Source organism: Haliaeetus leucocephalus, unplaced genomic scaffold (genome assembly GCF_000737465.1).
Source record: "Haliaeetus leucocephalus isolate CR32 unplaced genomic scaffold, Haliaeetus_leucocephalus-4.0 Scaffold140, whole genome shotgun sequence".
Classification (NCBI taxonomy): domain Eukaryota; kingdom Metazoa; phylum Chordata; class Aves; order Accipitriformes; family Accipitridae; genus Haliaeetus; species Haliaeetus leucocephalus.
In genome coordinates this window covers 1,106,788-1,121,003 of record NW_010972576.1, presented here as the reverse complement: position 1 = coordinate 1,121,003, position 14,216 = coordinate 1,106,788, and the positions used below count along the sequence as shown (strand labels likewise).

Sequence of the window (14,216 nt, the reverse complement as noted above, 5' to 3'; positions counted from 1 at the left end):
AGAAATGCTTTAGTTAGCCAGAAATCTGAAATATTTGAATATTTCAAATGTTTGAGTTATACCATTCTATTAGTCAGTTCTATGTGGGCTGAGGAAAAAGCTGTACCCACCCTGCAGGTTTTTACCCATTTATTATGGGATCCATCTCAAATTGTTCAGCTCCTTTGCACATGGGTTAATTTTCTCTGACTCATGGAAAACTATGGTGTCATTGCATTTTCAAAGTTACTAACGTGGAAGAGATTATTTTGCCAACTTCCTTTGCTCCTGCAGAGCTTCTGGCTTTACCCTTGAAGTTCAGATGGTCTATCTGGCACTGGTTTTTATCCTCCTACAGCATAAGAGGTCCAGCTCTATGATCCAGCTCCCCCGTGATTGCTGAGGATGGTGCAAATATGAGCTTTCTGCTTTTCTAAGCCGATCTGTGTCAGGCTTCTCCCACAGTGTAGATTAGAGGAATCTGGTGAATTAAATTATAGCACCCGAATACACTATACAGGTTCATAAAGGGGAACAGCAAAATCTCAAAACAGAATTTGTGATCCACAAGTCTTTTCAAATATCACAGAATTAGAATGAAGCATGAACTCCACAGTACTTCCCCGCTTAATTTCCAGGCTCCCAATGAGATGCATCTCTGCACAGGTTCAAAACATCCCATTCTCCCCAGCGCTGAGAGCTCCCGATCTCAGGCTGTGAAAAGGTAGCTGACCCTCAGTCTCCTGCCTCTGAGGAGCTCAGTCTGCTTTCAGACCATGCTCAAGAAGTACCAGCAGGACTGGTCTCTTCACCGCACTGCAGTCAAATCAGTGCTTTAATTTCATATATGCTGGGAACAGACAGATTAGGTACTGCTGGTGCTGTTGCCAGGAGTACGTTGCCTGAGAGGGAAGAAGGAACTAGGACATGACCCCCCATCGCCTTTCTCTCACAGGCCATGTGGGGAGTGTTGTGACTCCGTGTGGTCCCAGCTCAAAGACCTGGAGGTTTTGGGTGCACAGCAGAGAGCTCAAGCACCTCACACAGGGATTGCCCATCAAAGTCCAAGTGCCTGCAATTAACCTTGTTAATGTTTCACTTTTAAGCAGTTATGCCCTTTATTAGCCCTAAATTCTTACAGTTGATGGAACTTTTTTTTTAAAAAAAAGGGGGGTTTTTTAGGCTGTTTTTCAAAGCTTTTCAGCACATTCACTAATCGCCAGTGACAAAGACTTTCAAGTCAGTGTTCACATGTTATGAATTGCTGCATATTTCTGAGAAATGCTTGCACTGCACAGATAAATTAGTATAACTACCAGCTGAATTATTTTTCTGCTTCACTGTTTGTTCCATTATGTTGTTTAGTAATTATCCTTGATAGTTGTCAGCATGTAGATGGTGGGATCCATGACATGCATCGTTAGATATATCAACAGATATTTCACTGACGTAAATGCCTTCTTTTCTTAAGAATTTTCCAGTGATTTCCCATGTGTTGCTGACTTTATTTATTTATTTTAGATTCATCGAGGAGTGAAGGGGTTTGTCAAAGATCTTCAGGGCAATCCAATAGCAAATGCTACAATTTCTGTGGAGGGGATAAGCCATGATATTACATCAGGTGAGTGTTGTACTTCAGCAAAATGGGAAGTGCTGGAATACGCTGCTTCTCCCTCTGCTTGGCAGCCTGGAGCCATTTCAGATCTCATTAGCTGAAGGTTTAAGGGAGCAAAAGTTTGAAGCCAGGAAAGCATGTTGTGCCTCAAGAAGCTTGTTGCCTGCAGGATTTCATGAATTTTTCTCTTGTGTTTTGCTCTCAAAGTAGCTGGAGACTGTTTGTTGGGACTTCATGGATCTCTGGTGTGAATTGGTTCTGGTGGGTCTTGGTTATTCATGCTTAGTTTATCTTCTGATTTGCGGTGCAAGCAGTGTTTCACAGCTCTGCCAGGATTTAAAGTCCTGTCGGCAGTGCTGTTTTGAGTTTGAAGGCTAAATTGTGGTCCAAAAGTGTTATATTGCTTATGATGTGACCATATCTTTTGGTATGTAGATTCTTGCCAGATTTTCAGTTTACATAACTTCCTCCTGTGAAGATAAATTCTCTCTGCTGTTTACAATTCTGTGACTTTTTTTATAAGAGCGGTTCTAAAAGAGGAAAGTATCATGTTGGTGTTCACAGAAAATTGCATGTCACTTCTTCGATGGTGTTGTGCTTTTTGAATAAATGAATGAGTTCAAAGGTAGCTCGCACAGTGCCAACTTGCAATCTTCCCTGTAGACCTACGCTTTCTTATTCTGAATGACATTTTTTTGTTTGTTTGCACAAGATACTAATTAGAAAAACAATAGTAAAATGTCATTGCTTTATGCATGAGCTTACATTATGGTCATTTTCTCAATGATATGTCTCACTATACTGTTACAGAGGTGCAGAATACTATGAAACAGGACTGGTAGACCCTTCAGTTGGCTTCGATTTGTGTTTGTTCTCACATCACCTGCAAAGAGGCCCGTATTTCTGCCAAGCAGAACACTCTGTGATAGCATTAGCCATCTTCTTTCACTGTACATAAGAAGGGAAAAAGTATAGAGGCTGGAAATAATTTTTCAGGGATAATAAAAAGGGAATAAGCTGTGCAAAGAGGTGTTTTGAGGTATGAGAGAGTGATGCATACGGTACTACAGCTCATGCTTCTACGGTACAAAAAAGCATGTAATCATGATTCCTCTCACATTGTGTGTGTATAAGCATAGAAGTCATCTATTGTCAAAACAGTGAGGAAAACAAGCACTTGAATTTTAACACATTCAAAAAGAAGGATAAATATTCTTTGGCTTTTTTTCCCCTGCTCCTTTGTTCATGAGTTAAAATTCAGCTTTGTTCCAGTGCCAGGAATTAGAATAGATCATTATCGTAGTTCTGCAGCAGTATTTTTTTCCTTTCTGTTTTATGAAGAGAAAAGTTTGGGAACAACTGGACTGACTACTGACATTTTCTGACCATGCAAATTGCAGACATTTAAGTAACGTTTCCCTCTGTGTGCTGTGTAGCTGAAGTTGTGCTGAAAAAGCATTTAAGGAATTGGCAGTAAGAGTGTGGCCAAGTCTTTTAAATGGCACTGCTAACTGGCCTTTAGAACAGCCTTGCAATGTTTTCTGGAGATAGAGAAATTCAGAGTGTTAGCCTGTGACAAATTAGATAATTGCCTACTGCTGATGGATGGAGGATCTGAGTCTTTGTGAAAATGGGAGATGGTAATTTCTAGAGAAGAGGATGATGTGTTTTTATTCTATGACTGAAAAAGATGATCTGCAGTAGCACTCAGTGCAGTAGGAGCCTTTCTTTGGCCTGAGTGGATCAAACTTTCAGTTCTCTGTTTAGCTAAACAGAAGAAAAAAGACCCAGACATTGCCTGGATACTGAAACATTTAGATAGTGATGCTTCAGGGGTGATGCACATGGAATATTCTAGGAAATGACGATTTATAGCTTTCTCTGCAAGATAAGAAAAATTGAGAAAGGTGGTCCTATTTATTTAAATTTGATGAGAATCAAATGTATTTACATTTGGATTTTCAGAATACTGAGGGACATTAAAAATTCACATTGCATTGCAAACTGAAACTCAGACACTTAACAAGAGCTGTACATTGGCCAGGGGTTGCTTCTAAAGTAGAATAATGTCCCATATTGTCCTTTTCTTCAGTGTGCAGGAGAGCCTTCAGCCTCAGCAGGCAAAATCTTTCGTGGAGGCTACAGCACAACTTCGGATTTTAAATCTGTGTTTTGGTTACCAGAAGGGAAGAAAATCTGTAATAATATATTTGTACAGCCCTTACAGAAGAATCCTTTCAGACAGACAAAAGGAAAGGGCTGACAGGAATACAAAAGACTGACAAGATACATGGTCCCTTCTACTTAGCCGTGTGATTAGTTTTATACATATTTATGTGGATTTTTTTCTTCTCTACAGCCAAGGATGGTGATTACTGGAGATTGCTTGTGCCTGGAAATTACAAACTTACAGCCTCAGCACCAGGCTATCTAGCAATAACTAAAAAAGTGGCTGTGCCCTTTAGCCCTGCGGTTGTGGTAAGTGCTCACGTGTGTGTTAGTTTATCATCTATTATATATATAAAAAAGTCTCTTTCTTTTTTTCCTTCATGTATACATGTAAGCAGGAGGTGATTTTTCAGAATATTTCAGAATATGCTAATTTAGAAGACAGTTTGGAAATCTACTTTTCTAGTACTTGCTGCACAAGCCACAGAGAGTAATCTCATGGTAAACTCATTTCATGTCCTGCTGGTATTATTTAAAATGAATAGACACAGAGGAGGGTGATATTGTCATACTTAAACTTTTTTTTATTGGTTGATGTGTAAATAGCCAAGCAGAAGATTACAGAATATCTTTAAATAGTGCTACATAAAAAGTAAGAGATGTTGAGGTTTTCATTGAGACCTGATACTTTTAATTTAAATTGTCAAGTGACTACCTGCAGAGGTTAAAAACGGTGTTCAGCTCTGTGCAGAAAGATAGTGACGGAGTGCTGCTTTGTGTAGATACCCAGCATGTATGATAAGACCTAGGCTGCATCTAAGAGTTCAGAAGCATTTTTTTAATTCATCTTCTATACAGGTGTGTGGATTCCACTCTCAACAATTTAAATAAATGCTTATTTCTCTACTGTGTATCATATACTAGGATATACTACACTAGCACATCATATCTACATTAATGAGCTGTGTGTCAGAAAAGCTCCCTGGATCTTATTCATGGCATAAAATTGAATATGTGTTTTGATATGCTGGGGGTCTGCATTGCTGGGTGTTAGACAGCAATATGCTGGCTGTACCTTTTATTATATGCTAGATAATTTATGTGGCTGGCTATTATTCAATTTAAATTTCATTGACCCATACTTTTTGAAATTTTTAGGCAAGTCAAAGACTGGACATATATCTGGCTTCTTTTGGAAATTTTGCTCACCTGTGTGCATTTTTAGATAAGTTTATTGTACTGATATACTAGCATTGCACATATTCAAATTAGCTTTGAGACAGTTTGGAATAAACCTAGCCTAAAATGGAAGGTACCTCCCTAAGCCCCATGTCTGTGTTAAACAACTTATTTCATTAAATTACTGTTAAAAGCCTATGCATCTCTCTTTCTACAAGTCTTACTGATGTTTTTGATCGTGTCTCTTAGGTTGATTTTGAACTGGAGTCACTGTCTGAAAGAAAAGAAGAAGAGAAAGAAGAGTTGATGGAATGGTGGAAGATGATGTCAGAAACACTAAATTTTTAAATGAAGATTTTGGCTTTACAGCTTTTAATCTATTATATGTTGACTTAGTATAATGTACTGTGGAGAGTCCCTATATTCTAGATTTTGTGCACTTCACAATAATTAACTTTGAATTTTTCAGTCATCTTTTGATTAAAATGATTACAGATAACTACTAGCCTCCTAGCTAGATAAGTTATTAATTTTCTTTCATATTGTTATAGAAAATTTACTCTTATATACAAATCAGAAAAAAATGAGTGAATGCAGCCTATATGAAAGTACAATCTGTTGTGTATTATTTGCAAGTTCAGAATATGTAGGTTAACTCTTGATTTTAAAAAAGAAATATGCTGTAGTCAATTCCCAATACTGCCAGAAATATTTGACAGTGCATAGTAGTAGGCAGTGCTCTTTACTGAGTTCTATAATGGATGTTATTGAAAAGATTTATAATAACAGTGTGTGGTGTAATGTTTTACAAGGATTAAAATTCAGTATAACATTTTGTATGTCTTTGGTGTTGGGGCTATTTAAAAATGTAAGAAACATAACCTGACTTCATTTTAGTAAGCAGAAGGAATCTGCGTAAGCTCTTTTATTAAAGATGGCATGGAATGAATTCAGGAAATAGGAGAGCTTTATTCCTTAAACTGTTAATGATATTTCAAGATTAGGTTTTAATTATTTCTTATTACTTATTAAGCCAATTAAAAATTCTGAATGGGTGAAGAAGAGCTTGTGCATCTTAATATGCTGCTTGTGTTTGTTTTACAGCAAGAAAAAAAAACGTTTCAGGTGATGTCTATTTTAATTAGATAACTACCTTTTCAACAATCTTTACATGTGTCAGTGGTGTCTAGATAATCAGCCAAAAGTTCGTATGTTCACTGAAAGCTACCAAAACATTACAGTTTAGACAATGAACTGGAAGTCTACTGAGGACACGCATTTAGTCTTACAAGCCAAGAACAGTTTTGTTCCCAACTTTGTTTCTTCTGCTGGTTAGTCTTATCTAAAAGTAGAAGCAAGACAGATAAGTGAAAATTTCTTCAGTGTGGTGAAGTTTTGTCAAAATACTTGAAGATGATACAAAAAGCAACTTTGATTTAAAAAGATCCTTCTTCCTCCTCTTTTTTCTAGTGTACTTGAATTAGCTTGCCTTAGTATTTTGTCTAAGGTGAGTGAAATTTGCAGAGGAGTCAGACAATATACATGAACCATAGTGTGTGCAATTTGGTATAATTGATAGCAGCTAAGCATCTCATCTGTTTGAAAGCTTACACACTATTGCTGGTCTACTTTAATTCAAGATCAGATGTTCGGTATAGACTTCCTTCCTCTGTTTCTTTAGTATTACTGTTTGTGTTTTGATTAACATATTATTTTAGTTGATGCTGTAGGAGTTCAGTACTGTTCAGAACCAACCAACAATGCACTATCATGCTCCTGCCATAAGTGAAAAATCACATGTTCAGGTGTAGGACCCAAATTTACCTCCTTTGGGTATTTAAAAATCTGCTGAAAATACTGTTTTCTGAGAATTTGAAATTCTTTAATAAAAATAGCACTTGATCCTTTAAAGTAACAGTCTTAAGGTTTGACACACATTGATAAATTGAACAGCAATAAAAAGGCATAAACTTTCTCTCTCTGATCAAGAGTTTGCTATGTAACCTGTAGCTCATTTGGGTAGTAGATATTTAATTACAAACTTGAGGGGAACTTCACTTGCTGTAAGTCATTATGCAGTGATGAACTTCGAATCTCCATTGCGATGAGGAACCCCTGTGGCAAATGAAGGATCTTATCTGAACATGTCTTTATAACAACTTGTGGCTAGCTGTGCACAAGGGTGTGCATAAAGGATGCCCAGTTACACCAACTCGGGTGTTTATGACAATTTGAAAGGCTAAGACATGTAGCACAAAACACACTCTGTGTCTGGAGGCAACAATACTGTTTTCAGCTGAACCAGGTAAAATCAAAGCAAACAGTCTAAAAATTAGTTATAACAAGAGACTGCTGGCATGTGGGCAAATGGCTACAGGAGTGTTTCTGACCTGTAAACTAATGTAATAAGGCAAGTGTATATTTGTACAGAACACCCTGCTCTGCCCCTTCCAAACCTAACAATTTCAGTCCAAACAATATTACTACATGATGTGATGCCTGTCATGCATCCGGTCTTCCTGTGTGGTGGATTGTGTGGCATAGTTAGTGCAGACGTTACATCAAAGTGATCTCATAACAGATTTCTAATTCGTACTTGTATTACATGTGTGACATCCTCTGGTCTACTGTTTCATGCATTTGCAATTAAATGTGGTGTCCCTTAAATGATCTCTTCATTTTGCTCTAGATGACTGCTTGCTATTACTGTGCTGAGAACAGGTTAAAGTGATTAAATGCTGCACCACCAGAACCACTGCCACTGTTCTTGCTGTAGGTAAACATCCTTAAGAACAGTGTAGGCAGGACTCTCAATAAATTCATTCATTATGTAGCTTTCCTAGCTGAACTGAGCTGTGTTGTAGGACTGTGTTTGTTTAAATGGAAGATTAAAGTGTTGTGTGATGCTGAGCTTTTGGTTAAAAAGGCACATGCTGTACTATTGTACAATAAATCTACAGGTTTATTTAAAATGTAAAATGTGTGAGTAATTTACAGATTCAAAACGTGACCTCTTTGGCTGTGCATGTCTGCAAAGTATGCCATAAACATCCTTAGTGAGGTGCATGTGCCAGTTAATTTGCTGTTTGAACAGAGAAATGAGGCTGGGATTAGTGCCATTATGCCATTGAAAGTCATCCGTAGCCCCTTAATTTTGTGCCAGTACATCCTCCTTTTGGAATATACATCTATGAGCGCTTTTCCCATGCAGGTTTTCAAGTAAGGTCATGGATAAGAATGAGATGCTCTTCATCTATGCACAGTTGGTGGGGACTGGGCATACACTTTGGCGCATCTTTCCACTCCACAGTATTTACAGATCTATTCTTTTCCCATATCAGTCCTTAGGACTAGAAAGCGCAGTGTGCTTGCAAACCTGTGATACTCTGCATTCCTTATAACTACAATGGTCAGGCTTATAATAACAAAGTCAAGTCAAATAAAATCACTACGTCTGAATTATGTTTCCCTTTTCCTAGGTTGTGGTGGTCACGTCGATATATGCGAATTCACATATAGTCCTGGCTATTCCTGAGCTGGTAATAACATACATTAAAGTGTAAATTAAACCTGAGATGGTATGTAAGAAAGAATTGCTACCAAGTTTCTTTCTCTGAGTTTTTTTAACAGATCTAACAGGTGTGTTAGAAACAATAACTAGCCCATGAAAGGAAGGTTTAGAGGAGCTGGAATTTAAAGTTAGAAGGCGCAGTTCCCATGAGCCTGATTCTCTCCCACATCTGAGCTTAGATTCACTCAGGCCTGCGGAGACTGTAGAATAGCAGCAGTTTAATGACTGCCTCTCTAAGAGTTCGAGCAGCCGTCTAGAGCTTCTCAGTAAAGCTGCTCCACCAGAGAAGTGCCCTGCTTCCTACTTGTAGTTAGCACTGGAAACACAGGACCCAGAAACATCGCTGCAGCGCTTGCTTTCTGCCTTCCTGAATCTTGCAAAGAGCTCATTCTGATCATCTCCTTGCAGGTATTTTATTCCCCGTGTAGATTTCTGTTTATGTAGAGCTACATCTGTTGTGAATAATTTACTGCTTGTTAATTTGACTCATAAGCTCAGGTATTGACACAGCCTCTGTTCCAGTATTTCTGACTTCTAAAATTAAACCCAGAAACCAAAAACACTCAGGAGATTTTCTGAAAGTCATGGCATAAAAAAACCCAGTGGGTTGGTTTGTCTCCTGGCTTCTGAGGGTTTTGCGTGAGCTTCCTTCAAGTTTCCATTTGTAAAGCCTGCTTTAGAGGGAGAAGAAGATGACAACTGAGAAGTTGGTGTAATCCTATGCCTCCAGGGGCTAAGGTTTTGAGCAGTATAGCAAGTATTGGAATAGGCAGTATAAAAATGACATATTTAGAAACAACTGCAGTTTACTTTTACTAACTGTGATAATAGGAGTATAGTAATTGAGTTAAATGGCCTTGCAATGCTGATCTTTCTTCAGCCTTCCTTATCTTGCCTCTCCATGCCCCAGGCATTATATTTCAGCAATGACTTAAACACATCCACGATTAGGCACCATTTATCACAGTGCTAGATTTTCCCTGAATTAATGGTTAATACTTCATGTTTTTTAATCTTTGTCCTACTTTCATATTCAGTTAAACCACCACAGATTTTTGTAATCACACATCCCTCTATGCACAGTGGAAATTGTCAAAGAGAGAAGCTGAAGAGTTTGGCTCCTGCACTGGGAATGTAGAGGGAATTTGACATCTGGGAATGCACTGGAAGCAGTTTAGTATTGCGAAATAAGTAGATTTTGTAGACCTTTTTGCTAATCATTCTTTAGTAAAGGGATGAATAGGATTATGTGCCTATGGGATTCTAGGAGTGCAGTATGTCCATGCCTTTAGACTTTAGGTAAAGCTACTCTGGAAAGATTCCCGTTAGTTTCACTAAGGTTTTTATCAGACCCTCAAGCCTGGAATCTGAGTAGTCAGGACTATCTGGTGCCAAGGCTGCTCATTTTGCATTAGCAGTAATAGTTCTTCATCTTTTCCAGGAAAAAGATGCAAAATAATAAAAAAGAAATTAAGTCCACTTTTTCACAAAGTGCAGAATTGGTCATGGAACTTGTTAAGAGCCATTGCAAGACCTAAAGTAGAAATAATGGAGATTAGCTGGACCAGTGGCAACCTACAGCTCACTGAGCCTCTGAACTGCTGCTCAGTGGAAAATAAAAGGATAAATCAAGGTGCCATTTTTGTTACATTCACCCACTGAGGATGTGGTCAGGGCCATAATTTAGAGACAAAATATAGAGCAAGATGAACTCACCTGACCGCATCATGGCAGCAATAGAGGGATTCACAGTATTGTAATACCATTCAGTAATGTGAGATTCCAGTTCATGGACTTGGAGGAGCAACTGTCCTGCGCTCTGCCATGGCACGTGTGCTGGTGTCCAAGGGTGCAGAACCAACATCCCTCATCCGCATTCCAGCACCTCTCACACAAAAGGTAAATTAAACACATTTCAGAAACTATAGACAAGATTCAAGAGAGGACTTGGCTGCCAAGAGCAGTGCGAAATTACCTCCCTTTAGCTCACTAAATATCTGCTCATGTTGCTTTCCTTGGCTGCTTCCAGTTCTCTTTCTGGGTGTGTCACAAACTAGCCCAGCCTGAGCAGCTCAAAGATCACTTTTGCCAAGACCCATCAGGAGTGGATTACAGGGCTTTCTTGTGTTTAAAGATCCTAAATTTGCACTGTGAGCCAGGTCCCCTGGCATGGTCTGGCATCCTGAATCTTCAGGTTTCCAGAATGGGGACCCCACCAGTAGCTTGCTTTTGGCCTGCATGCTTAAGTTTCTTCCAATGGAGGTAGAAGACAGCTGCTACACCTCCCCGCTGGTATCGGAGGAAAGATCTGGCCTATGCCTCCAACTCCACATCAGAGGGTGGCTGGCATACGTTAAGACTTAGAGGCTGGGAAGTGCTCCTGGATCCCATAGGTTAGACATGGTCTGAGACATGGTTTCTGAGACATGGTCTTAGAAACTCAATCTGAAAAGGAATAGCTGTAAACTTAATACTGCTTTCTTTCCCCTTCAGCGTCAGGTAATTTATTTGAAGGTTTATCATGATAGTGATATTTATCCCTGTATATGCATATATCAGCATATCTACTTTATGTTTCCTATGGGGGCTGGAATGCTTTTTAGTTTAAAGAAGTTTTGGGTAAAATAGAGAAGCAGCTTTGGGGGCAGAAGCACACTGAAACAGAATTAACTGGCTTGTGCTGCACAGCATTTATTACTGTGTGGCAAATGAGGGGCATTCACTCCAGTCCTGGTGTTACTAGGTTTTAACAGATGTAATAAAAACTGTTGGGAGGCAGTTTTTGCAGATGTTTAGTGTATAAAAACTTAGGCCCCAGAAAGATCTTGCTGCAAAGTTTATCTTTTGGATTCACTGTGTGCATACGTACATAAATATGTGTGGGAGAGAAGGAGCAGGGAAAGAATGTACTTCATCTTCTCTAGGCTATTTTAGGCACTTAATTGCTCAGAAATCTTTGAAGGCACCGATTCTGTTTGCCATAAAGGGACCGCAGACTCCTGGTTTTATGAATCACATCTAAATCAGGTGCCTATGTGAGACAAGTGGATCCCAGGCAGATCCTTCTGTTACGGGACTGGGTGTCCCCAGAGGGCAAAGAAGGTGCCCCTCAGCGGGGAGGGCCAGGCAGCACCTTACCAAAGAGGCCACGGAAGCCTGGGGTCCTGTTACTGCTTACAGGAGTATTTTAAAATATGTAACATACAGCTCTAATGTAGCTGGTGGCTGTCAAAATGACAACGGTGGCTGCTGGCTCAGCGTGCAGGCTGCCCTGCATCGCGTCTGATGCACCAGGTGCCCTTCATGCACTGTATTGAAGCCTGTAGACCTGAATCTTAGTAAAGGGCATTTTGACCTAAAAATCCTATTATTAGCTGTTTTAGTAGGGCTTTTGCAAAAGAAACTTCTGAAGGGAATGCTTTCTTGTGCCGTCTTCAGCAAACTGAAAGCCTAATGAAAAGAAACTGGTTCTGAACTTTGTTATACCAGGACATGATACGTGCCCTTCCAAAGAAGAACAGATTCTGTCTTCAGCTCTCTATTTCCACATATGTCTGACAGACCTCAACATCAGATGCCTGTTAATGTATGTGGTAATATGCAAGATGTTAAACATCTGCAAAATCTTCTGATCATTTTTGTAATGTCTCAAAAGTTAGACATAGCTTGCAGGGGATTTCCACTGAAAAGAAACAAAATTTGGATGACATTCTATGTTAAGTCATTCAATATTTGTTTGCCAATGCACTGGATGGTATTACAAGATGCCAAGATAAATTCAAATTAACATGAAAAATATTCAGTACTATTGGTTGTGGGTTTACATAAGTTGCTGGCGCATTATGTTAAGAATTCTCAGATAAATAGTTGCCAGGAAAAAAGTCCAAATGAAAAAATAATAACTACATATAATACACTTGAACAAGTGTCACAGAAGAATGAAATTTCTACACGGTGGAATTTTGCTTCAGCAAAGTAATTAAACGTGGAGATGTGTTCACAGACTGTTTCAAAATTAATTGATCTCAAAAACCTCAGTTTAAATTTAAGGAAATTGAAGCCAAGATAAAAATAGAAAACACTATGAATTCCAAAATGGAAATAAGATAAATAAAAATTTAAAAGATTGTAAAAAAATTGCAGTGAATATTTGTGTACAAAAACAATTTACTTATGATAAAACTTCTGAGATGTCTTAAGTGCCTTTGAAAACTGTAAGTTGAAAAATAATTTTAAAAAAGGGTTATTGAAAGATAAACAGTAAAAATTTGCAAAACACACTATTCTGCTTCCACTTGAATCTTTCATTTATAAAAACGTCAATGCAGATTTTTATATTTTATGGTATAATGCTTATACTTAAAAGCATTTTTACTAGTTTCATAGTTTTTATTAATGTAGCCACATAATTGAACCCAGAGTCTAGCAAAGAAAGACTGAACAAGATCAAATAGTTGGCAGCTGAAACTAGGCAAATCCAGAAGCAGAACTAATGTTCAGTATTTTCTTAGTGAGGCTAATTTACCTTTGCAATAGTTCACATAGCTGTACAATAGATTTTTCATCACATGAATTTTTTAAATAAGACTGTTGTCCTTTTGAAAGACTGTTTAAATGCTGTTTGTGTTCCTTGGCTGAACCAAGGGTACGCCCTTTCAGTTGATCGTCCCATCTGGTTTAATTGTTTCCTGAGGCTTTAGACAATCATACATCCCTTTGAGCTTCTGCTTCATCAATCTAAGAGCATTTTTGGATGCATTAATTACGGGATTCTGAGAATTCAGGCTTGGATTCCGTGGGCAGTATCTGTATGCCATTACAAATATCTGGGTATAGATTTTCCACGTTTGCTTCTGGGCTGGTTCCCTTACTATCTCTGCTCTGAATGAAGCCAACTGAGATTTTTTAGATTCTGAACTGAATTTTCAAATATAACAGAACCTGCTGAAATGTTGTAGGAATGCGTTTAATTTTAAGATCAATCAAAATGCTTAAAAGGGCTTTCTCTCCACCTGCAGTCTTATATGTTTCTCAATTTTCTTGGAATTGCAGTATTCCTAGAATTTACTAATTAAAGACTGGTTTGCTTGCATGATATAATGTCAGCAGCTTCAGCTCCCATAACATCCAAGAAAATTATTTGTATTGCAAGCCTCCATTCCTCTCAAATCCATCTGCTTCCATGGGGAGGGATGGGATGTCAAAGCCATACAATTTTTCTCCCCGCTTCAGCAGTTTGTAATTGTTCTTTCTCCACAAACTCCCTTTTTCATTCCAACATCCCTGAGATGCATGCTAAAATCCTGATATGGCCTGTGCACTGCAGAAGGTGCTGGTTTCCAGGCCAGTAAACGTGAAAGAGATTGCGATACGATGAAATTTATTATCTAAAAGGTGAAACTAAGCTGCTGCTGGTAATAGAAGGTCATAGAGTCACAGAACATGCACTGCTTTATCGTTTCTAATGAACAACTTCGTTACTCTGGGCCTTTGGATAGAAATTGTTGAAGGCAATGAGCAGTCTTTATACTTCATGTCCTGACAGATCTTCACTCAGGAATTCTTCTCCTTGAAGATGGGGCTGGAAAGGTGTGATCATAAACTGCAGTTCAGTTCTTTTCCTGCTTCCTTTTAGTCTCAGTTCCTTGCACCATTAAGTCTCTTACATTAGAGCAAACTACTCCATGACAACTGGCACTTTCT

The 14,216-nt window shown here is 38.6% G+C and overlaps 1 protein-coding gene across 1 annotated transcript in view; it reads left to right on the top strand.

Annotated features, from left to right (window-relative positions):
• CPE (carboxypeptidase E) overlaps positions 1–6,106 on the top strand; it is a 65,011-nt gene extending 58,905 nt beyond the window's left edge. The window contains exons 8-10 of the mRNA XM_010586275.1: positions 1,501–1,600; positions 3,954–4,072; positions 5,192–6,106. Coding sequence (XP_010584577.1) covers positions 1,501–1,600; positions 3,954–4,072; positions 5,192–5,290 — 318 coding nt within the window. The 3' untranslated portion in view covers positions 5,291–6,106. The remainder of the gene's footprint in view (positions 1–1,500; positions 1,601–3,953; positions 4,073–5,191) is intronic.
• The last annotated feature ends 8,110 nt before the right edge of the window (positions 6,107–14,216 follow it).